The sequence below is a fragment of the Zootoca vivipara genome, chromosome 14, assembly GCF_965207765.1.
Source record: "Zootoca vivipara chromosome 14, rZooViv2.hap1.1, whole genome shotgun sequence".
Classification (NCBI taxonomy): Eukaryota; Metazoa; Chordata; class Lepidosauria; order Squamata; family Lacertidae; genus Zootoca; species Zootoca vivipara.
Genome location: NC_142597.1, coordinates 46036303 through 46059371, shown reverse-complemented (window position 1 = coordinate 46059371; position 23069 = coordinate 46036303). Strand labels below are relative to the sequence as shown.

The 23069-nt window shown below is 48.9% G+C and overlaps 2 protein-coding genes across 3 annotated transcripts; one reads left to right on the top strand and one right to left on the bottom strand.

Annotated features, from left to right (window-relative positions):
• Nucleotides 1–2079: 2079 nt before the first annotated feature.
• POLDIP2 (DNA polymerase delta interacting protein 2) lies at nt 2080–15359 on the bottom strand. Its single transcript, XM_035139330.3, has 11 exons — nt 15145–15359; nt 11894–11975; nt 10868–10965; nt 9603–9699; nt 8452–8527; nt 7582–7689; nt 6933–7069; nt 5954–5980; nt 5672–5797; nt 3748–3827; nt 2080–2584 (listed from the first exon to the last, which is right to left on the bottom strand). The coding sequence occupies exons 1-11, from the start codon at nt 15357–15359 to the stop codon at nt 2470–2472; spliced, it is 1161 nt and encodes a 386-aa protein (XP_034995221.1). The 3' UTR covers nt 2080–2469.
• A 233-nt stretch (nt 15360–15592) lies between these two features.
• VMA12 (vacuolar ATPase assembly factor VMA12) lies at nt 15593–22968 on the top strand. Of its 2 annotated transcripts, XR_015947087.1 has the most exons (7): nt 15593–16035; nt 17107–17180; nt 17410–17499; nt 18334–18376; nt 18926–19079; nt 21216–21328; nt 22217–22968. XR_015947087.1 is itself a non-coding variant. In XM_035139331.3 (6 exons), exons 1-6 carry the CDS (start codon nt 15843–15845, stop codon nt 22310–22312), a joined length of 609 nt encoding a protein of 202 aa, XP_034995222.1. In that variant the 5' UTR covers nt 15593–15842; the 3' UTR covers nt 22313–22968. The 2 variants fall into 2 exon arrangements, 1 of the variants encoding a protein (XP_034995222.1); XM_035139331.3 differs by lacking the exon at nt 18926–19079.
• The last annotated feature ends 101 nt before the right edge of the window (nt 22969–23069 follow it).

Below are 23069 nucleotides of genomic sequence, written 5' to 3'. Positions count from 1 at the left end.
GGCTTGGATTTATGGCCTACTTGAAATGAGGCTGCACTTTAAATTTTAATACTGTATTTTAATCTGTATTTTAACTAATTGTTTTTATGTTTTATTGTGGTTCTGTTGGTGTCAGCCACTTATGGCCTACTTGAAATGAGGCTGCACTTTAAATTTTAATACTGTATTTTAATCTGTATTTTAATTAATTGTTTTTATGTTTTATTGTGGTTCTGTTGGTGTCAGCCGCCCTGAGCCCGGTTTTTGACTGGGGAGGGCGGGGTATAAATAAAAAATTATTATTATTATTATTATTATTATTATTATTATTCAACACCTTCCCACAGCCAGGAAGGGGGGCAATTGCCCCAAGGGACTGTGCTTTGCTCCAGTTCTGAGCCTCGGTGGGGTTTTGTTTTGGGGTTTGAACGAAGGTCAGTTGGCAGGCAGAAAAAATTAAAGAGCAGCAGGATCGAAAGCAAGTGGGTGGTGTGGAGGTGGCTGGACTCCCCCTCCCCCTTTGGCATTTACCATCAGCCCTTTGGTAGTTGGGAGGGTGTTAATTACACCTGCAAAATATATAAAACCAGTTGAAGAAATGGGGGGGGGGAGAGAATGGCAAGGAACAGCCCCAAACCTGACCTGCCACCACCCAGTCTCCACCGCATGGGGCTTGGCCTTGCTCAATACAGCATGACTGCTTCTGATGTGTGTTTAACCTGCACAATTTCAACCATCCATGGCTGAAGGAAGGCTCGTTGAAATTGCACAACTGAAACCCAAGCAAGGCAGAGAGCTTATAAGCTATTTAGGTGCCAGGTCCGCTTGGGGTTAGCTGGTGCCTAAAGAGATTTTAAGGTTTCTGCCTTGCTTGGGGGGGGGGGACAAGGCTGGCTCAGTGTGTCTGCTCTGGGACGCTTTCGCAGGGCCAGCCAAGTTCCTGTGAGATCTTGCGTGAGCATCTTTAGCTTCCCAGAGCCCGCAAAGCTCTGGCTCAGCAAGCAAAGCGGAGAGTTTAAAAGCTCCTTTGGATCAGGTCCACTTGGCACAAAAGCCTTGTGAGGATTGGGGGTTCTCTCTCTCTCTCTCTCTCTCTCTTCCCACTCTTACCTGCTAGCTACAGGGCAGAACCAACGTTTGGGTAGATGCATGTAAACATGGAAACATTGGAACTGAACTCTCATTAAGGTGCAATCCTACTTTCCTCTCCTCCAGAGATCAAAGAGGAGCTCTAAAGCAGCTCCTGCTTTCACAGCTTAAAAACAGCCTTTGCCAACCTTGGGCGCTACAGGTGTTTGGGACCGAACCTCCTGTCAGTCTGTGCCCCAAGGTGGCTCAGAAACAATTAACCTTCCACAGGTGGGACTGTCCCTGCCAGGGAAAGCAGCACCAGGAGTGCTGTAGCTATGCATCAGCAGAACGAGACAGTTGGCAGCTGCCAAGCGGGAGGGGACAACAACAGGTTGTGGCTTTAACAGGGCAAGATGACGCAGCATCACCCAGACTGGCGCTGCTGCAGCTCTCTGGCCTGGTTCTCATCTTTGGCCTTTGATTCGGAGAAGACCTCTTGCCATTTCTGTTCTGCTCCTAGCAGGGAGGGGACCAGAGCAGGCCGGATCCCGAGAGGAGCACCCCTGAGGCTGCAAACCGACCTGTGGCCCAAGCCCCTGGGGTTGGGAGCCCCCAACATAAATGGCTCTGGAGAAGGGAGGCGAGGCCAGATGGAAATGGGATCTAGAGGAAGCAACACAGCTGGAGGAGGGGACAAAACATATGATCTGCAACACACACCATCGCTTGAGGGCCAGAGGACAAGGACATGGAGCCTGTGGGGGACCCTCCAGGTATTGCCAAACTCCAACTTCCAGTAGTTCAGTGAGAAAAGAGGATGGAGAATCATAGCCTCATGACAACCAGAGGGCCATAAGCTCCTGGCAGAGGCTGCAGGACAGAGCCCTCCCCGCACTCCCCTCCTGCTCTGGCCTTTGCCCAAAAGGGAGGCAGGCTCACTGCTGGGAGGGGCCAGGCCTGGGATGGATGTAAAGCAGGGCAAGAATGATGGCGGGCGGGATGGTGAGGATACAAAAGGAAGACGGGCAGTTCGCTGGGGAGGGCCTGTTTTATTCAGAGAAAAACACACACTACCTCGCATTTGGGGGAGGACGACTCCATGCGACAGTCAGCAGAGACCCTCCCCGTGGGCTCCATCAACAGCAGGTTTGTCCCAGGTGGCCCGGTACTCTTGAGTCCCTGGGGAGGGGGGCTGATGGCGCCAAGAGGCCATGAAACAAGCCAGGTTTGAATTCCAAGCAAACTCTCCAGATTCTGGCCATTGTGAAAAAGAAACCGGGGGGGGGGTGTAGGTTCCAAGTTTTTGTGTTTTCTTAAAAGAAAAACCAGAACTAGCTTCAGCCCCTGAGAGAGGAAGAAAAGGGGGCCGTTTGTTTGTGGGTAAGTTGGGGGGCAAGCCAAGCTGTCCTGAGGGCTGCTCTACCAGTGGAGGCCAGAAGGGGGCGTCTTCTCATCCTTATTGCTTTCCAGGGAAAAGGGTGGGATCCGGACGTCGAAGTGGGAGCCGTCGGGCCGCTCAAAGCGGAAAGTGCCCCTATGGAGCAAAAGCAGAGCTCAGAGTGAGGGGTGACCCAGAGCAGGTTAGGGGGCAGGCGGGGGGGGGGGGACACAATGAAGTCACTCTACTTGGGGTCACACCCATTTATTATTTCTTAAAACCTGTTAGCTCAGGAAGACTGCAGTGGCCACGATAGGCAAGAGAAAATATACAGTATGAGAACTGCTATTTTAACTACACCAGGCATCCCCAAGCTTCGGCCCTCCAGATGTTTTGGACTACAATTCCCATCTTCCCTGACCACTGGTCCTGTTAGCTAGGGATCATGGGAGTTGTAGGCCAAAACATCTGGAGGGCCGCAGTTTGGGGATGCCTGAACTACACCTTTTTCTTTCAACAAGGCCATAAAGAGAGCTCTGCTGGGACAAGCCCAAAAGGGCCCATCTATTCCAGCATCCTGTTCTCACAGTGGCCGACCAAATACCCCAAAGGCAAACCCACAAGCCCTCTCCCCTCCTGGGATTTCCAGCAACTCTTAGAAGCATTTCTGCCTCCGACCGTGGCAGCAGAGAGTAGCCATCGATAGTCCTTGTTACCCATTAGCTCTTCTCCTCTCCCTCCTCCAATACTTTCCATCTTTCCTTCCTTAACGCTTCCCAACGAGTCTCTTTTCAAAGCAGCTCATCAGAGCCAAGGGGGGTTGGAGGAACTGGGTTCCATCCAGCTGAATTTTACTCAGTGAAATTAACAGACCTCATTCCAGCCAGCCTGCTCTGAGTAGGACAAACCTCAGATAAAACCTATTATTGCCAGAGACATCTAACAGCAAAGCTCTTCTGTTTATGAACACATTTCATAAACGTGCCAGGCAGGAAAAGGGGAAGCTTCCAATTGTGTGGCGGTTAACGTAAGAATGTAAGTAGCGCCTGCTGGGTCAGGCCAAAGGGGGCCCCAAACAGTCCAGGCTCCTGTTCTCCCCCTCCCGAGGGCAGAGCCATCGTGGCTGGTAGTAGCTGATATGTACTGTGTTAAGATTTGATGATCAGAAGCGGCCAGGGCCAACCTGAGGGGCCTTTTAAACACCAGCCTTCGGATTCAAGACACTCCCAAGGCTAGCTTCTAACCCCACCTTGCCGCCACCCCCTGGGGGAGGCTGCCCCCAGGGAAGCTGGCTCCCCCCCCCTCCTCTGGTTCCTTACCACATGTGACCGCTGGATGCTTGCAGGGAGACATGGCTGCTGTACTGGAAGGCTGGCTGTTCTTTGGACAGGACTGGCTCCTGTGGAGAGAAAAGGAAGCGTTACTGGAGAGCCGTCTCCCGCCTCACCTCCGGCTCTGCAATAAGAACAGCCTTCACCAACCATCTGGCGGCTGGTGGGAGTTGTTCATGCTAAACTGCTTTGTTCTGTTTGAGACGTCTTCCAGGAAGAAGAACATAAGACTGGCTGCGAGACCTGGAAGACCTTGCAGCAGGGTGGATAAAAATCAATGGTTTTTTTTTTATTTAAATCAGATTTTTTTAAAAAATGCTTTTTGAGGAAAATATATTACCATCCAAAGGTTATTCCATCATGAAATAAAGATTAGTTTTTTTAATTATGTAGAATAAGGTTGTATATGTTTAATTTTGGGGGTAAATAAATTCCATTAATCCATTCACAATGTCATGCTCTTCCAGAGGTTTTTTGCAAGATTCTTGGGCAGTTTCTCTGCCTATAAGATATTATCACAGGTGCTTGGTTTACTTTTGCAGTTCTCAAAACTGAATTTGACTCAACAGAGATCACATGCCTCTTCTTCACAGCAAAAATGTTATAACATGAACAGAGTTGAGAAAAAGACCTTAATCCTATTGTTCTACAAACCTATGAATACAGAATCAACCCCTTCAGTGCTAAGTTTCAAGAAGTTCAGTGAATAGAATAGAAACAATATTTTTCTGATTGTTTGGAGTGGACAGTATTTAGGTTTTTCATGTGTAGGCTGGGCTGACAGTCTAAGTTTCTTAAAATATATATATTTTGTTTCTGTTTAGTCAAATTAGTTAACAAACATGGATGTTTCTTTAAGCAAATAACATATGCTGTAATGTTATTGTTTCAGTTGAATAAATCTATTTAAATTGTTATTATTAAGGTAATGATTATTTTTCTCCTTCCTAAGTACAACAGAAAAGTTGTCCAAATATGAATGATTAACCTATTAAACTGGGGATAAAAAACTGATATGAAAAATTGTTCTTCTAAAAATCTTCATCTACTTGCATATTAAAGTTATACCAGCAAGAATTAGTCTTTATGTAGAAAACTATGATTTAAATCAAGCCTTACTGATTAGTGATTTGAATCGTGATTTAAATCAGTTTGATTTAAATCAAATCCCCCCTGCCTTGCAGGCCTTTTCCCACCTGGCCTGGGTGGGTGGGGACCTGGCTGACTCCAGCTCCAAAAGCTGAGGCCAGAGACCATCTTGACTGTCTTTCAGAGCAGACCCACCTCTTCCAGCCTGAGCTTCCACAGCCGCTGCCTGCCATGAACCACCATGGGGCAGGATTGGCAGCAACAGCAGCAGACACGTTCTACGCTTAAGAGAATATTTCATTCTCTTGCCAATTATGCTGTTTTAAATGAGCATTTTATAGCTGACTTCCTTCAGTCATGTTTTCTTTGATATGCTTAAGATTTTTGTTGTTGACTTTGCTGCCTTAAATGTGCACCCTGCAGCTGACCTCTTTTGCAATATTTCATTTTGAAATCTTTTAAGATAATATCTCAGCTTCCTGTATTATGTTGCTTTGAATGTATACTTTATATTTGCCTTTCTTCAGCAATGTTTTCTTTGATGTTTTCATGTAGGGTTGTTAAACCACTTTGAGATTCTGTGTTCTTAAAAATATCGAGACAGAAACGAAATGAATATTGACAATCATGGTAGGAGGCCTGCGGCTGCATCAACCCAATGGCCCAACCTGTTGTCCCAGTGGCCCACCAGAAGCCCCAGTGAGTAGACCTTTAGCAAAACCCGAGCACAAGAGCCCCCTCCCTCCTGCAGAGCCAGCCACTGGTACCCAGAAGCAAGCGATCAAAGGCCAGCTTTAACCCTCCTCCAGCAGGGGGCACTTACTCTCCCCACGACCCCTCGACCCCGGACTGTCTCCAGCGTGCCCGACAAGCTGAATATCCTCCAGTGCCGTTCCCGGAGCTGCACAACTTCGTTGTTGAGGTTCTCCAGGCGGATGCAGTAGCGCCACTTGATGCAAGGAGTGAGAAGTCACAGTCAGAGCAGGAGAGCCAACAAAGGGCAAAAGGGCTTCCCAGCCGGAAGGTGGGCTCCCCACAGAGGCCTAGACACCCTTGCAAGGCCACTCCACCCTTAGCATGCAAGCCCAGGAGAAAGAGCACTCACCCAGTAGACGTGGGAATTCTGGGCTTCCTGCAGGAGAGAAGAAGAGAAGGCAGCCTTTGTCATAGACAGACAAGGAAGGGCTGGCCAACAGAGAAATGAGAGGAGCCTGCGATGGGCACTACAATCTTACTCGGCTACGAGCGACCTCCAAAGAGAAAGAAGATTGCCTTAGTGGCTTTTCAAGAAGACAGGAGGGACCTCACTCACAGCAGGTTTCTGTTTAGCCATGACAACTACTGGGAATCTCTGTCTAGAGCCCTGACAACGGATATTGAGAAGACCCCTCCCCTGCACTCCTTTTGGTGCCTGCTAAAAGCATTCCTGTTTAGACAAGCCATAGGGAATGGCCAGTGCATTGAAGCCCAACTTTGTTTTCTGCTGCTCCAGAGAAGCAGACACGGAGCAATGGATTCAAACTTCAAGAAAGAAGATTCCACCTAAACATTAGGAAGAGCTTCCTGACAGTAAGAGCTGTTCGGCAGTGGAATTTGCTGCCAAGGAGTGTGGTGGAGTCTCCTTCTTTGGAGGTCTTTAAGCAGAGGCTTGACAGCCATCTGTCAGGAATGCTTTGATGGTGTTTCCTGCTTGGCAGGTGCTTGGACTGGATGGCCCTTGTGGTCTCTTCCAACTCTAGGATTCTATGATTCTGACCCTTTGGCCTGACCTAGCACAACAACCCTTTCTCCTTGCAACCCTGGGACAGGTTGGGAGAGAACCAGCCACACAGGATGATTCCCTAAAGATCTGGACCCCTTCGCTTTGCGACACAAGATACAGGCCAGGGGATGGCGTACGAAACCTGCAGGGTCTGCAAGACCTTCCCCTGGAAGGGCTACCCAACCAGCTGCTCCCGTTTCAAGGTCCCCGAGGATTTGGTGGCACCACGACTTGTGTCGGAAACAATGGCTGCTGCTGCTGACACGCGTACCCACAGCGAGGCCTCCAAGGGACCCCAAGAGGCAGGGGGCCAGGCACCTACCCGCATGCCCATGTAGAAGGGGATCACGGTGACCCGGATGTTCTCTGTGGTTTCCCGGTGCACGTCGGACAGCTCTAGCCATGGGTGGTTCTTCTCCTGCCACGCACACAATGTGTCCCTTGCCACAAAGGGTGGAACTGGAGGGGCAGGAGAGAGAGAAAAGGGGATTTCCAAGGGAAAGTATTTCAGCACAGAAACTGCTTACCCACAGAAAGCAACGCGGACAAGACTTTTGGGGAAGCAAGTTGAAGTGGGAATTACAGTATGCGCGTGAATTAATTCCTATGTGCTAACCTAAGGTGAGGGAATGCCTTTTTTTTTAAGCCTGCGCAATTTACAGGCCCAGGGACTCCACCTTTGGGGTTCCCCAGTGGCCACTGTTGTTCTGACCAAGTACAGCTGTCTCAAACGTCACAATGGTGTGTTTGTTCAACCAAAATCTGCCACAAAAGGTTTTTAGAAATGTATCATTCGCCTTGCATAAGAAAAAGGGGGAAATCAGGAAAAAAAGGCCACATTTACTGCAGCTTCTGGCTGAGCTGGTGCACCACCGAAAGCACTGAGCTGTGCTTCAGCCCATGTCTGCCTCTCTTAGAGGGGGGAGAGCCTATCGGCCTTTGCAGCCTTTCCCCCCCAAGTAAGAACTCACCTTTCGTCTGATCGTACAGGAGGAACCGTTCGAACAACTCGTGCTGGATGGGCACCTGGTCGGTGGAGGTATATGGAAGGATGTCTTCGTGGCTTACATAGTCAAGTCCTAGAAGAGGACCCCAGAGAAAAAGGACACATCCAGGTATTTGCAGAGGACAGGCAGCAGCAGCCAAGTGCATCAGTTCTTATCCTCAGCTTCAGAATCAGAACACAATCCTGTCCAGAAGCCCCAGGTGACACTACCACAAAAGGCAACAAATTATCCCACGTGTAGGAACACGGGAAGCTGCCTTTTGAAGTAGCGGCTCTAAAGAGAAAGATTCTAGTCCTCATGGTTCCAAAGAAAGACCAGGTTTCAAACGTTACATAGGAAACTGCCTTATACAGAGTCAGACCATTGACTACCATCCACACTGATGGGCAGCAGCTCTCAAGGCCCTTCCCGGTCCTGCCTGGGGACTGAACCCAGGACCTTCTGCATGCAAAGCAGACGCTCTACCATTGAGCGACAGGCTGCCCGCTGATCTAGGTGCCTGATCAGACGGGGGCCTATTTGCCGAGTTGAATGAGATTTCTATATGTTTGCATTATATAGAACTGACCATAAGCACACAAGTCAGATAAATATGGAATGAGATTATAAAAAACCAGTCCAGTAGAAGATGGTTGAATAAAACCCTAAGAGAGCACGTTTTACCGCTTTGCTCTTTGCCCCACCCTGGAAGTGCGGGGAATAAATTCAGTGAATAATAAAACCGGCTTCCCACTCCCTTGCATGAACCCTTCAGGGATTTACACCCAGAGCCTGGGGAAATGTTGGGCGGCCTCCTAGACCCTCCCCAGGCAGCCACAGGGACAGCTGGCTCACCTGGGATTGCATAGAGAGCTCTGCTGTCGTCATGGTTTGCTAAGAAAGTCACTGCTTCCGTCTGCGATCTCTGAGACTGAGGAAGAAATGGCAAAGACAGCACTTGAGAGCTGCAATTATTATTAGCTAATAATAATAGGAATAATAACAACAACAACAATAATAATATACCACCCTTAATCTAAGAATCACAGAATGGTTCACAGTTTAAAAACACAAAAATACATACCACAATAAGAAATAGAACAGTAACACCCACACAGTTTAAAAGGCCCTGGATTGTTTAATTAGCTAAAGGCATGGAAGAAGAGGAATGCTTTGGCCTGCCGTCTAAATTTACGTAATGATGGTGTGCCTGGCAAGCCTCCCTGGGGAGGGTCGACTACAAATGGGAAGCCAGCACAGCAAAGGCCATCTCTCATGTTGCCACCCTCCAGGATGCATAGAGAAGGACATTGGATGAAGATGACATGTTCCAAGTCTGGATCAGGCCAATGACCCATCTAGTCCAGCATCCTGCATAGAGAAGGACATTGGATGAAGATGACATGTTCCAAGTCTGGATCAGGCCAATGACCCATCTAGTCCAGCATCCTGCATAGAGAAGGACATTGGATGAAGATGACATGTTCCAAGTCTGGATCAGGCCAATGACCCATCTAGTCCAGCATCCTGCATAGAGAAGGACATTGGATGAAGATGACATGTTCCAAGTCTGGATCAGGCCAATGACCCATCTAGTCCAGCAGGATTCGACCACAAGAGCAGCACTTTTCCCTCCCATGGTTTCCAGCAGCTGGCATTCAGAAACATTGCTGCCTCTGACTGGGGAATCAGGGCATAGTCTTCCTGGCTAGTAGCTAACAATAGCCCTCCCCTCCTCCTTGAATTTGCCTCACCCTCTTTTAAAGCCATCTAGGTTGGTGGCCGTCGCTGCCTCCTGTGGGAGGGAGTTCCACAGTTTAACTCTTTGGAGGAAGGGCAGGATATAAATTTAACCAACACAAGAATTAATAACAAAGGCCATGTTTTAACCACCTCTGATGTAAGGCACCCTTAGATGGATCCTATGACTGGCCCCCTCCCTACTCTGTATGGCATCCTAGTCGTGTATGGAGGGGGGGCAAGGGGAGGAAGGCTGAAGCACTTACTATATGTGGGCAGTCCCGAGCATCTATGAGAACCTGGTAGTATGTGTGTGTCTTGCCTTTCACTTCCTTGGATCCGTGCCCAGCTGCGTTCTCACCCCTGAATCAAGACACACAGCCTGTTTTTAGAACCTCTTGTTAATATTATTACCATTGTTATTGTTATTATTATTATTATTAAAATTTGTGTACTGCCCTTCATCCGAAGATCACAGGGTGGGTCACAACATAAAAATACAAAATGAGAACACAAAATACATAAAAAAGCAAAAACCAAACCAATAACGCCCCCTCCCACAAACACATTAAAAAGGCTACAGAACGCTCAATCAAGCAAAGGCTTGGTTATATGCTAAATCCACCACAGATTTCACATTTCACAGAGCAAGTGCGGATGGGCCGTCTCTGACACGGGGGGCAGCTCAGCCTCATTGGGGAAAAAAAAGGCCTCCTGTACTAGGAAGAGAGGAAATGTACAAACCGGAAAATCCCAAAAGCCACATACAGATTCCACTACCTTGGTGGACACAGCATGCTTTCAGCTCAGAACTGCATGTCTGCAGCTTTCTTAATGAACTTCCTTTATTTTAAATAGGTGTGTTTTTACCGTGCTAATGAAATTATTTTTATTGCTTATGTTAACTGTGTGTAAATATGTCAGCATTGTTTTTATACTTTTAAACTGGTTAGAAGCTATTTTGGCATAAATAAATAAATGCAAAAAACACCCAACAAAAACCAAAATAAAAATACCAAATAAAAACTTAGTTGGTCTTTAAGGTGCTACTGAAGGAATTTTTTTATTTTCCAACAAAAACCAGTCCTTTAATATGGCAGCAAATACAGTTTGGAACTTAGTTCTTGAACGTTTTGGCTCCCGAATGCTGTGAACGTTCTTTGGAACTCAAACGTCTGACAGGGCTCCTGATTGAGTGCAGGATGCTTCTGCAACTAATCAGAAGCCGCGCCTTGCTTTTTGAACGTTTTTGGAAGTTGAACGGACTTCCGGAACGGATTCCGTTCGAGAACCAAGGTACAACTGTATTTTCCAATGACTTAAAAAAATTGTTTACTGTACTGTAAACCACTCGGAGTAAGCTGTATATCAATTACATGCAATAAAATGATTAAATAAATCAGGGCAAGGTCTGCCCACTGCTCACTCTAAATACCAACCACAACTTCTTAAAGCGCACTGAGCTTCTTAACATGCTCCTCTCCCTCCCCAATTCTGTCTGCCTTTGAGCGAAAGACATATCCTTCCTTACTTTTCAGGCACCGGGGAAGCCACGTCTCTGTCATACAGCCTGGCTTGCCAAGGAAAGAGGACTATCCCCCGGTATCCAAATACACTGTGGAGAAATAGCTGAAAGAAAAGAGCACAGGGGGCAGGAGGAGAAAGCGTCAAGCAAGGCAGAAGAGAAAGCGGAACTTGCTCCAACCATCATGGTGAGAAATGGCAGCTCCAAGGAACCAGCTTCGGGAGGGAGGGAGGTGGGCAGCTTCATGGCATCTATTGCTACTAATCCAGAGCCTAAGGCGGGGGGCGGGGCGGGGGGGGGGGTCAAAACAAATGACAAAGGCTCCAGTAAAGGTGGGTGTTAAGGGGTGATATGATAGCCATGTTCAAATATATAAAAGGATGTCATATAGAGGGTGAAAGGTTGTTTTCTGCTGCTCCAGAGAAGCGGACACGGAGCAATGGATTCAAGCTACAAGAAAGAAGATTCCACCTAAACATTAGGAAGAACTTCCTGACAGTAAGAGCTGTTCGACAGTGGAATTTGCTACCAAGGAGTGTGGTGGAGTCTCCTTCTTTGGAGGTCTTTAAGTGGAGGCTTGACAGCCATCTGTCAGGAATGCTTTGATGGTGTTTCCTGCTTGGCAGGGGGTTGGACTGGATGGCCCTTGTGGTCTCTTCCAACTCTATGATTCTATGATTCTATGTGAAGGAAGCCAGAAATGCAGTTGTGGACAGGACCAAAAAATTGCTACAAGTCCTGACAGTCTTCACACATCCATACTGTCACAGGAACATTTACAAGAGCCAACATTCTCTGCCTGGTTGCCTTGAAGCAAAAAAATCTGCGGGCTCCTGTGGGCAGGCAGACAAGGATCCCTTTATAAGGCTGGGCTTGCAGAATATGGTCCGGTGTCGTCCCTTTATAGTAGCACCGACTGCAACAGAGAGGGGGGCACTAACAAGAGAGGGTCCCAAGCTGGCCCAGCCCAGTGTAGAGCAAGAGGCTTCCAATGCCTCTGATTCCACCCCGCCACACAAAAAACCCACTTACCTGACCCGTGTCATATTTCCCATGCTGCTTTGGCACTTCAAATACACCCACCGTCTCCAGCACTTTGCCCTCAGGGCGGTTCCTAGGGTGAGGACAGAGAGAAGGCAGGGAGGGCGTGAGGCTCGCCCAGAGTGTTGGTCACTGAGTCGCAAAGTCTGAACTGGCTTTGGATGTCGCCCCCCCCTTTCTCACAACCACAGCTCAGCTTTCAGACTCCTATTCAGCTGGCAGTCCAGTGGAGCTGCTCTGCCCCACGCACAACAAATACAACAAGAAAGTAACAATGAATAAAGCTTCTTGTTTAAAGTTTAACTCCAGAGGTAACTGCAGTCACAATGGCCAAGAGCTCAGAAAGGAACCGATAAACTCGGGAGGGAGGGAAGTCCACCGATGGATGTTTGTCGCAATAGTTAAAAGGAGTCTTGCACGTCCCGAAGCAGCATAGCTCTGGGGAGAAGAACGCAGGGGAGTGTGCCTGTGGGTCCTGTTTTTGAAGGCTGAATTAGGGGCCAAAGGGAAATCTCATCTTGCACTGGCAAAGTCAGGCAGCAGTAAGCAGGCCTCAAAATGATTTGCGGCAGGCCAACAAGGTTCCTGACTACAAATGCTTTAAACCAGACCTCTCCAACCTGGTGCCTGGCAAATGTTTCGGACTACAACTCCCATCAGCCCCCAGCATCCTACAGCCATGTTGGATGAGAGTTGTGGTTTAAAACACCTGGAGGGCCCTTGGTTGGAGAAGGCCAAGTTAAACAATAGCAAGAGGGTAGTGGCATCAATGACCAATGATACGTCATTCTAATGAGACTGGGAGGACTTCTCTCTCAAGGCACCTTTATGCATTGGGCTCCACCCCCACAAGCCACTATTTTGCCTCTTGGTGTGGTCGGTAAAATTGCACACACCCAGGGATTGAAACTCCCATTGTTCTAGGCACATTAGCACCAGCGGTTTCGGAGCTCTGGTCGCAGTACTGTGCCTAAGATTTCAGATTAAACTGTCACTGCTGAAAGAAAACGAGGGCCTTTTTCTTCCTCCCCACCTCCAGCCACTTTCTGAAGACTGGAGAAGAGACCCTCTTAAGAATATTGGGAGGGGGGGTGGGCAGGGGAAGGGCACTAGACCATTTGAAAAATGAACAAAAGATTTTAGCTGCAGCTCATTCATTTTCAGCTTTGCATTCTTGTTATAAAAAAGCGCGCCTAGACATTTTGTTGTTGCTCCCATAACTTCAGTATAAGGTGCCATTTAGCTCCAGCTTTCATATTTCCGTTTCTAACACTGCACCCTCCCCCACAAAGCAGAGCCTGCAAGCAGATTTAGGAACTGTTAACCTCCAGGGACAGCTTGTTGTTGCTGTTTAGTTGTGTCCGACTCTTCATGATCCCATGGACCATAGCACGCCAGGCACTCCTGTCTTCCACTGCCTCCCGCAGTTTGGTCAAACTCATGTTCGTAGCTTCGAGAACACTGTCCAACCATCTCATCCTCTGTCGTCCCCTTCTCCTAGTGCCCTCCATCTTTCCCAGCATCAGGGTCTTTTCCAGGGAGTCTTCTCTTCTCATGAGGTGGCCAAAGTATTGGAGCCTCAGCTTCACGATCTGTCCTTCCAGTGAGCACTCAGGGCTGATTTCCTTCAGAATGGATGTTGTTTGATCTTCTTGCAGTCCATGGGACTCTCAAGAGTCTCCTCCAGCACCGTAATTCAAAAGCATCAATTATTTGGCGATCAGCCTTCTTTATGGTCCAGCTCTCACTTCCATACATCATTACTGGGAAAACCATAGCTTGAACTATACGGACCTTTGTCGGCAAGGTGATGTCTCTGCTTTTTAAGATGCTGTCTAGGTTTGTCATTGCTTTTCTCCCAAGAAGCAGGCGTCTTTTAATTTCATGACTGCTGTCACCTTCTGCAGTGATCATGGAGCCCAAGAAAGTAAAATCTCTCACTGCCTCCATTTCTTCCCCTTCTACTTGCCAGGAGGTGATGGGACCAGTGGCCATGATATTGGTTTTTTTATATATTGAGCTTCATACCATATTTTGCGCTCTCCTCTTTCATCCTCATTAAAAGGTTCTTTAATTCCTCCTCACTTTCTGCCATCAAGGTTGTGTCATCTGCATATCTGAGGTTGCTGATATTTCTTCCGGCAATCTTAATTCCTGCTTTGGATTCATCTAGTCCAGCCTTTCGCATGATGAATTCTGCATATAAGTTAAATAAGCAGGGAGACAATATACAACCTTGTCGTACTCCTTTCCCAATTTTGAACCAGTCAGTTATTCCGTATCCGGTTCTAACTGTAGCTTCTTGTCCCACATAGAGATCTCTCAGGAGACAGATGAGGTGATCAGGCACTCCCATTTCTTTAAGAACTTGCCATAGTTTGCTGTGGTCGACACAGTCAAAGGCTTTTGCATAGTCAATGAAGCAGAAGTAGACGTTTTTCTGGAACTCTCTAGCTTTCTCCATAATCCAGCGCATGTTTGCTATTTGGTCTCTGGTTCCTCTGCCCTTTCGAAATCCAGCTTGCACTTCTGGGAGTTCTCGGTCCACATACTGCCTAAGCCTGCCTTGTAGAATTTTTAAGCATAACCTTGCTAGCGTGTGAAATGAGCGCAATTGTGCGGTAGTTGGAGCATTCTTTGGCACTGCCCTTCTTTGGAATTGGGATGTAGACTGATCTTCTCCAATCCTCTGGCCATTGCTGAGTTTTCCAAACTTGCTGGCATATTGGGTGTAGCACCTTAACAGCATCATCTTTTAAAATTTTAAATAGTTCAGCTGGAATATCATCACTTCCACTGGCCTTGTTATTAGCAGTGCTTTCTAAGGCCCATTTGACGTCACTCTCCAGGATGTCTGGCTCAAGGTCAGCAACCACACTACCTGGGGTGTACGAGACATACCTATGAGCAGCTTAACAGGGTATACCCATTTGGCAACTGTTCATGCGAGAATTTTGGGGGGATCCCGATCAGAGCCCTTGTGGAATTTCCTAGGCCTCAATGGATACCCTCACCTCCACTTTGGATACAGCCAGAAATCGTTGGAATGTGGGGGAGGGGGTCATCCTGAAAAGGTAAGACCCCTCCCCCCATTCCCCACCAGTACCCTCAAGCCCCTCTTCCCAGCTGTGCCCCCGACCCCACACAAGCCCCTCCCCTCCCACAAGCCCCTCCCCCTCCCACAAGCCCCTCCCTCCTCGAAGCCCCTCCCTCTGCCGTGGCCCCTCCTCCTCTCCGCTCACCGTGAGGAAAGGGCCCTCCTGGGGATCAGGCCAGGCCACGCCCACAGGCTCGTCCCGCGCGCCGCCCCTCGCAGCGCCGCCGCTCCTCCGCAGGGCAGCCCTGAGCCGCACGAAGACGACGACGACGACGACGAGGAGGCCCTGGCCCGGCTTAGCGCCACGGCCGCCCAGCACCGGCTTCGGGCCGCTGCCGCCGCGCAGGCCGCTGATGCCATCCCGCGGCCCTGGCGCAAGAGAGGCTTCAGGAGGCGCCCACAATGCACCTCGCGCCCGCGCCGCAGCCCCACTTCGTCGTCGTCGCCTGAGAGGAGGAGACGGCGGGGTCGCTCTGGCCCGCGCGTATGCCATGGAGAGGGGAAGGCTTCCGGGTCACTCGCTCGGCGCCGCTTTCTCCACCACAGAGATAAGAACGTGTAGAAGGAGCCCGAATGGGAGTTTCCGGGGTTGTTCCTCACTCAACCCTCCAACTTCCACCCGGGTTTAAATGATGATAAACAATTGTGTTTTCGGGAAATAGACCGGAGTTTGGAAAAGGGTTTGGATGACACAGGCCGCGGAGTGAACCCGGAATATGCTTCTCAGGGCGACGAGGCGTCCTCTCTTCCCTTTTGTTACCTCTGTGTTCACCTCCTTCTTCGGGTCTCCGCGGTAACCCCAGTCAGATTCTTCCCCGCCCACTTCAGGCAACGAGCGGTCATATGACCAGCGACACTTCCAAGATGGCGACCTCCCTGAAGGTGGGACCTGCGCTGCGGCGGCTCCTGCGGGGCTCCGAGGTGCAGCGGCTGCCGGAGGAGCTGCGGGCCGAGCTGGAGGCGGCCCTCGCCGAAGAGGAGCCCCGCTTGTCATTCCACTTCGTCCGAAAGCTCCACCGAGCTCTGCGGGAGGCGGGTGAGGAGAGCGGGTGACCTTCGGGGCAGGGCAGGGAGTTCACCCCGCACCCCCGCTTGTGACTTTCCCCTCTAATGCTTGTCCGAAAGAAGCTGCCTTCTTTCCTCCACCCCTGTGTGCTTCCTCTCGAGTAAACTAACCAATGCTTAGAAGGGGCTCCTGCATATAGATATAATTGTAGTCATGTCACGTGTTTTCATAAAGGAGCTCAAGATAATCTACATGGTTCTTCTCCCCCACCCCACCCTGGTTATTTTATCCACAGAACACTCATGTGAGGTTGTTTAGAGAGAGAGAGAGCGACAGAGAGAGAATGTGACTGAGCCAGGGCCACCCAGTGAACTTCATGGCTGAGTCGGCATTTGATCCTTGATCTGCTTGGTCTCTCTGCCCAAGACTCTTAAGCACTACACCACACCGACTCTACACTCAAAACACTACTACACCCTACATAGCATAGGGTGCACCATGGTGTACACACTTATTGGGGAACAAAATATGTTGACATGGGGGTGAATCGTAAAGGGAAACAGGGTGGTCCTCCTCAAAAACCTTTAAAGAGCCCATGTGATGCCCTAGCCTGGAGGGTGCGGGGTGAGCGAGGCAGGACCTCGATTCAAAACTCTTGCTTAGTTTTGAAGCTCTCACCGGGGGGGGGGGGGGCTTGAGTCAGCTGCACTGTCTCCCTTTACCACACCTTACATGCTTGTTAGGATACAAGTGTTCACATTTCCAACCAGTTATGAAGGGCTTGCTTGGTGACCTTGGAGCCAGTCACTATCTCTCAGCCTATCCTACCGTACAGGTTTGTCATGAAGGTGAACCGGTTTCCCTGCTGTGCACATGTGGAAGGGCAGGACTTCAATCCTAAATTCTCCAGTGAATCAAGGTGAAAACCTTCCCCACACCGGAGACCCTGGAGCGCAGCTACCAGTCAAAGCAGATAGTACTGGCCTAAATGGACAAAGAATCCGACCTAGGATAAGGCCATTATCTATGTGCATAACATATCTTTCAAATTCCTTTGGCCCAGAATTCTTATTGGTGACACACCTTTTTTTTAACTCCTAGGTTCTCAGGTATATCTTCATGAACTGCTGGAAGGCAGTGAGATCTTCCTTCCTGAAGAGAAAAAGCCTCCCAGGGTTTGTATGAAGCACTTACCTTTTTAATAAAAATAACTAGGTGGTTGGAATCTTTGTGGCTTCTGATGTATAAAAGGCTTTGATAAGGAGATAACTTTGCTTCTCCAAACACACACACATGTCTAGTTACATGTATCTTAGGAAGCCTAAATCTCTCCACTCTCCCAACAAATATTTGACATAAAACAGTGAAATTGCTGTTCCATTGCAAGTTTGTCTTCTGTTTCAGAATCCAGAATTAGTAGCCCGGTTAGAAAAGATCAAGGCCAGGCTAGCCAATGAGGAATACAAGAAGATAACAAGGAACATCAACTGCCAGGTGAGGGGAAAATATAAACCTCAACCGTCCCATCCTTAGCAAAGATCAGCCTGATCTTACTTAAGACATCTGCAGATATCTACGTGATACGGCTCTGCTTTGAGGAAGGGTTGGTGGATGTGGATACCGACCCTTAGTGAAGGGCACAGGGGTTCTGGAATGAAGAATTTGTGGTAAGAATGCAAAGGAACATAATAAAGATTAAGCTTCAGGGTGAGGCCCTTTCCTTTGGGGAGGGAGCCGGAGCTCAGTGGTAGAGCCCCTGCTTTGCATGCAGAAGGTTCCAGGTACAACCCCCAATGACTCTCGGTAGGGCTGGGAGGACTCCCTGCCTGAAACCCTGGAGAGCCTCTGCCAGCGTATGCAGTATTGAACTAGATCAGGCATCCCCAGACTTCGGCCCTCCAGATGTTTTGGACTACAATTCCCATCATCCCTGACTACTGGTCCTCTTAGCTAGGGATCATGGGAGTTGTAGGCGAAAACATCTGGAGGGCCGCAGTTTGGGGATGCCTGAACTAGATGGACCACAGATGTGAGTCAGTACTGTATAAGGCAGCTTCCTATTTTCCTGTTCATAGAGTTGCTATATAGGCAGCTAATCTCTGGTTAGCATTAAGTATATGTGGTGTGACTTGCACAGTTACTGTAGTTTCTGCCGTGGGATTTGGGATTAGAGCTCCACATTTTATATCTGACGGCCTAGGTGACATTTTCACACTACACCTGGGAAGAAGGGAAGGCCTTTCTTTGCCTTGGTCCTGAAGCTGCTTTGTTGCCAAGCAGAACAGAGGAAAGCCCTGTAAGAAGCTCTTTTCTCTCTCTTTCTTTTAGGAACTGAACCGATACGGCACTTTGGCTGACCTTGGAAGGCAAGGTGGGTTTCTGTGTTAAGAGCAGGTGGCATGTTGAGGCAAGGAGAGGACCGATGGATGGGTGGTTGTGAGAGAGGGAAAGTAAGGCATATCCATTAAAGGTGACAGAAAGGGTGGGGAGGGAACTGCGGGAAGGGGAGAGGAGAGTCCCAAGGGAGGGAGAACCTTCGTTAAATTGATAGCAGCTCCTATGCATGTCTTTTCGGAAGTAAGGCCCATTCATTAGAATGGGACGTATCTCAAGTAAGTATGCAACTTTAGTATTTCAGCCTTGATTTGAAATTTATTCAATAAAATCTCTACACCATTTGATTGTGAAAAAAAAAACTTTACAGCAGTTTACAAAAAAGGTGAAAATACAAAGAAAAAAATAGCAATAAGCACTTTTAAGAAGTTAAATTAACAATTAGGAGCAGATTAAAACTCACATCAACTTTCTTAATGCCCAAGTAGACTCTGGAATGAATTTTGCTTTTATTTAGCCGTTTTAAAAATCAGATAAAGTACAAGTCTCCGCAAACTAAGAGGGAAAACAACCCTTTTCATTTTAGAACCACGAAAATATGTCACTTCAATGTGGAAGAATCTGAGGAGTTTCTTCAAGCTTCATCATCCCAAAAAGGGGCAACAAAGTCCAACTGCCACCTATGTTAGGTTCTGAGGGGGATGAACTTTCCCCAGAAATCCTGCTCATTTTAATTTCAGGCAAGTTGATATTGTGGGGGGGGGGGCAAGAGTCACAGAGAGAAGGGAGTTGAAGAGACAGCACAAGGTAGAAGAAAGAGCAGAGCAAAAAAGGAAAGGGAGACAGAGAAGATGCTGAGAGAAAGGGCAGAAATGTTTGAGGAGATAAAGAGGGCCTAAATAGGAGATAAAGAGCCTGATGGATCAGGTCAGTGCCCATCTAGCCCAGGATCCTGCTCTCAGAGTCGCCAGCCAGATGCCTGTGAGAAACCAGCCAGCAGGATTCAAACACAAGAGCAACTCTCCTCTCCTGTGGTTTCCCGCAACTGGTATTCGGAAGCATTGTTGCTTGTGACAGCGAAGGCAGATCCTAGCCACCCTGGCTAATAACCCTCAATACCCCTCTATGAGGATGCGGGTGGCGCTGTGGGCTAAACCACTGAGCCCAGGGCTTGCCGATCAGAAGGTCGGCGGTTTGAATCCCTGCGACGGGGTGAGCTCTTGTTGTTCGGTCCCTCCTCCTGCCAACCTAGCAGTTTGATAGCTCGTCAAAGTGCAAGTAGATAAATAGGTACTGCTCCAGTGGGAAGGTAAACGGCGTTTCCGTGCACTGCTCTGGTTCGCCAGAAGCAGCTTAGTCATGCTGGCCACGTGACCCGGAAGCTGCACGCCGGCTCCCTCGGCCAATAAAGCGAGATGAGCGCCACAACCCCAGAGTCGTCCGCGACTGGACCTAACAGTCAGGGGTCCCTTTACCTTTTAGCCCTCTATGAATTTGCTCAATTCTCTTTCAATGCCTTGTGGGAGGGAGTTCCATAGATTAGCTGTGTGCTGAATGAAGAAAGACGTTCTCTCATCTGTCCTGATTCTTCCAGCAGAAAGAAAGAAAGAGGCAAAAGGCAGGCAGCTGGTGATAGGACTGTGAAGGAAGACGAGATGAACGAGACAACAGATAAAGGATTGAGAAAGTGCAAGGAGGAGTCACAGATGGAGGGCAAAAAGTGCAAGGAAGAAGGTAGAGAGGAAAAGGCACCAGCAGGCGACAGATGGGTTGGTCTCTGGCTTTAGGGGTTGGACTAGATGACCCCAGAGGTCCCTTCCAACTCTGCAACTCCATGAGAAAGAAAGAAAGGCAGGGAAGGTTATGGAAAGAGAGAGAGAGAGAGAGAAGCTTTTTGTTGCTGTTAAGGAAAGGCAGACATAATGGTGGTGATGACTTGTCCTCTAGCTCAGTATCAACCACGGGCATAGAGAAGACGATAGAACTATGAAAAGGGTTCAGAGGTTTTGGCCAACTATTAAATGAAAGATGGGTTTACTTGGTTCCAACTACTACATATAATATTGGGGGGGAAAACAATAGCATGCCAGTACCGCAATGTGGGTAATATGTGGTGAAACTCCAGCACTGTTAAGTTAAAATTGAAAGTAAGAATGGGTCCAATGTTCCTGTTTGGGGGTCAGAGGTCTGGACTGGTCGGGTCTGGACTGGTTAAAGACCAACAGGTGTAGACAATACGAAGCTCTAGGGAACCATGTTCCAACTTGTATTGTGGCAGCTGCCTCTGTTCCTGTTGAAAGCCAGTCCCTTTGGTCAGAGCCATGAGGGCTGTTAGGGGAAGGGCTGCGTGTCCCTGGCAGAGCCCCCACTTTCCATGCCTATGGCCCCAGGTTCAATTCCACAACGTCCCCAGGTTGGGCTGGGAAGGAGCCCCTGCCTGAGCGCCTGGAGAGCCACTTCTGCCGGTCAGGGCAGGCCACACTGAACTGGATGGCCCTATTTGCTTATTTCATAACGTTTACACGCTGCTTGATTGTAAAAGAACCCCCAAATTCGCAAGTTAAAACTTTCAATAACAATTGACTAAAAACTAGCGTAGGCTTGTCTAAAGAATGTTTTTTAGCAGGCGCTGAAGAGAGCACAGGGAAGGCAAACTCCTTGATATCAACAGGCAGGGAGTTCCCAAGTTTCCAATGTTCTAACCCAGTATATAGCAGCTTCCTGTGATGCGCGAGGAGGAGTACAGCAGTGGGGTAATGAGGTGGGCAGAACTCATTTCAGAGGGGCAGGAGATTCCTTTTCCTTCTTTGGGTTTCAGTCATAGGGAATGGACCTTGCTGGGCCTGTGTCACACACACTGCCTCTGCTTTTCCCAGTGAGGTCCACCAAAGCCTTGGTTGTCACCATCGTCAACTTCCTGGTCACGGTGGGGGCCACATTTGCCTGCACCTACCTGGGCTCCCAGTACGTCTTCGTGGAAATGGCACCGGTGAGTGGCAGCTGGGCCAGGGGGGGGGACTGTGCAGGGGACAGGGAGAGACTTAAGGAAAACTCTGGGTATTCCATGGGTGGGGGTGAGGGGCAGCTCTCTTGAACAACGTAGAGGTCAACATTTCCAAGGACATTGAGAAGCTGGAACAGGGCAGCCAAGATGGTGAAGGGTCTGGAGACAAAGCCTGATGAGGAACAGTTGAAGGAGCTAAAATAAAAAAATTCCTTCAGTAGCACCTTAAAGACCAACTAAGTTTTTATTTTGGTATGAGCTTTCGTGTGCATGCACACTTCTTCAGATACAGTGAAATGGAAGTTGAAGGAGCTGGTGATGTGTAGCCTGGAGAAGAAGAGATAGGAGAGTCATCTTCAAATATCTCAAGGGCTATGGCACAGAAGAGGGAACAAGCTTGCTTTCTCCTCCTCTGGAGGGTAGGACTCGAACTCATGGCTTCAAGTTACAAGAAGGGAGATGGAAGAACAGTAAGAGCTGTTGAGAGGGGGTGGACTCTCCTTCCTTTCAGGTTCTTTAGGCAGAGGTTGGATGGCCACCTGTCTTGGATGCTTTAGCTGAGATCCCTGCATTGCAGGGGGCTGGATGACCCTTGGGGGCCCTTTCCAACTCTACAAGCCTATGATCCTGCAATTCCTCCCACTAGTGCATTTTTATGTAAAAGGGGGAGGGGAAGCCTTTAGTTCTGAATCCAAAAAAGGCAAAGGTTCTGACTCTAACGCTAGATGCACCCCCCAAAAGAGTACAGATTAGCCCTGACCCCCCCCCAAAAAAAAGTCCAGAGCAGAAGCAAGGCAGGATGTCTTTTAACTGCAACTCACCTGGCAGAGGCGTCTGAGGCTGAGCTGACTTCCTTTCCCCTCTTCCTTCCAGCGTGTCCTGTCAGCCGTGGTTGTGGCCTCCGTCGTGGGCTTGGCTGAGCTCTACGTGATGGTTCGGAACCTGGAAGGAGAACTGGGGGAGCCCTAGCCAAGGAGCCCTTCCTGGCTGGCCTTTCTCTCGGCCTGCTCTCTCCGCCCTTCATCCTTGCTGCTCCCCACTCATGGCCAGGGAGGCAGGGTCAGCCACCAGAGGCCGCCGGCCGATCCCAGTACAAACCACCAAGGAGGAGCAGGACCTTCTCTCTGCAACTTCTTCCTCCCGCAGCTACGTACAAGTGGGCTCTTTTTCCTTCCCCTGAGGTGCTGTGAAAAGCCTTTCCCCAACAGGCCTCCCTTTTCTCTGGCACAAATAATCTGGTGTGTTTACAGTGGTGTGGGTTTTTTCCCCCTGCAGGCACTGAAGCTGGACTAGGGGATAGGGGTGGGGGAAGCAACTTCACACCAACAGGAGAAGATTTCTCTTTGTGCATCTGTCACACCCACAAGCTGCAAGGTTGCTGTTCCCAAAGAGTTGGCCACCTGAGCAAGAGCGATTACTTTTGTTGCCCTTTGGCAAACACAAAGGGACACACCATTTTGCTGTTACACCAAGCCCGGCAAGCAACTGTGAAAGGCCGCATCCTATCCCTTACAGTTTGGAGGTGCTTCCCCCCCCCCTCCGCAAACCGCCATCCTCCGGGTGTCGTCTTAATGTATAGAAATCAACCTTTGTTATGTGCAATAAACGGATCAAAATCTGTTGAAGCTGCAACTCAGGCAGGTCTCTAGCAGCAGGTGGGGGGAGGTTGTGGGGGGAGAGGGGAAGGCTAGAAATTCTCATTGATGAAGGGATTGTAGATGGAGGA

Excerpts from the sequence above, each read along its gene's own strand:
- VMA12 (XM_035139331.3), top strand. The coding sequence starts at position 15,843 with ATGACCAGCGACACTTCCAAGATGGCGACCTCCCTGAAGGTGGGACCT. Across the intron at positions 16,036-17,106 it reads CCGAGCTCTGCGGGAGGCGG|GTTCTCAGGTATATCTTCAT; the intron begins GTGAGGAGAGCG and ends TTTAACTCCTAG. Across the intron at positions 21,329-22,216 it reads TCTTCGTGGAAATGGCACCG|CGTGTCCTGTCAGCCGTGGT; the intron begins GTGAGTGGCAGC and ends TCTTCCTTCCAG.
- POLDIP2 (XM_035139330.3), bottom strand. The coding sequence starts at position 15,359 with ATGGCATCAGCGGCCTGCGCGGCGGCAGCGGCCCGAAGCCGGTGCTGG. Across the intron at positions 8,528-9,602 it reads CTCGGGACTGCCCACATATA|TCTCAGAGATCGCAGACGGA; the intron begins GTAAGTGCTTCA and ends TTTCTTCCTCAG. Across the intron at positions 2,585-3,747 it reads GCATCCAGCGGTCACATGTG|GGGCACTTTCCGCTTTGAGC; the intron begins GTAAGGAACCAG and ends TTTGCTCCATAG.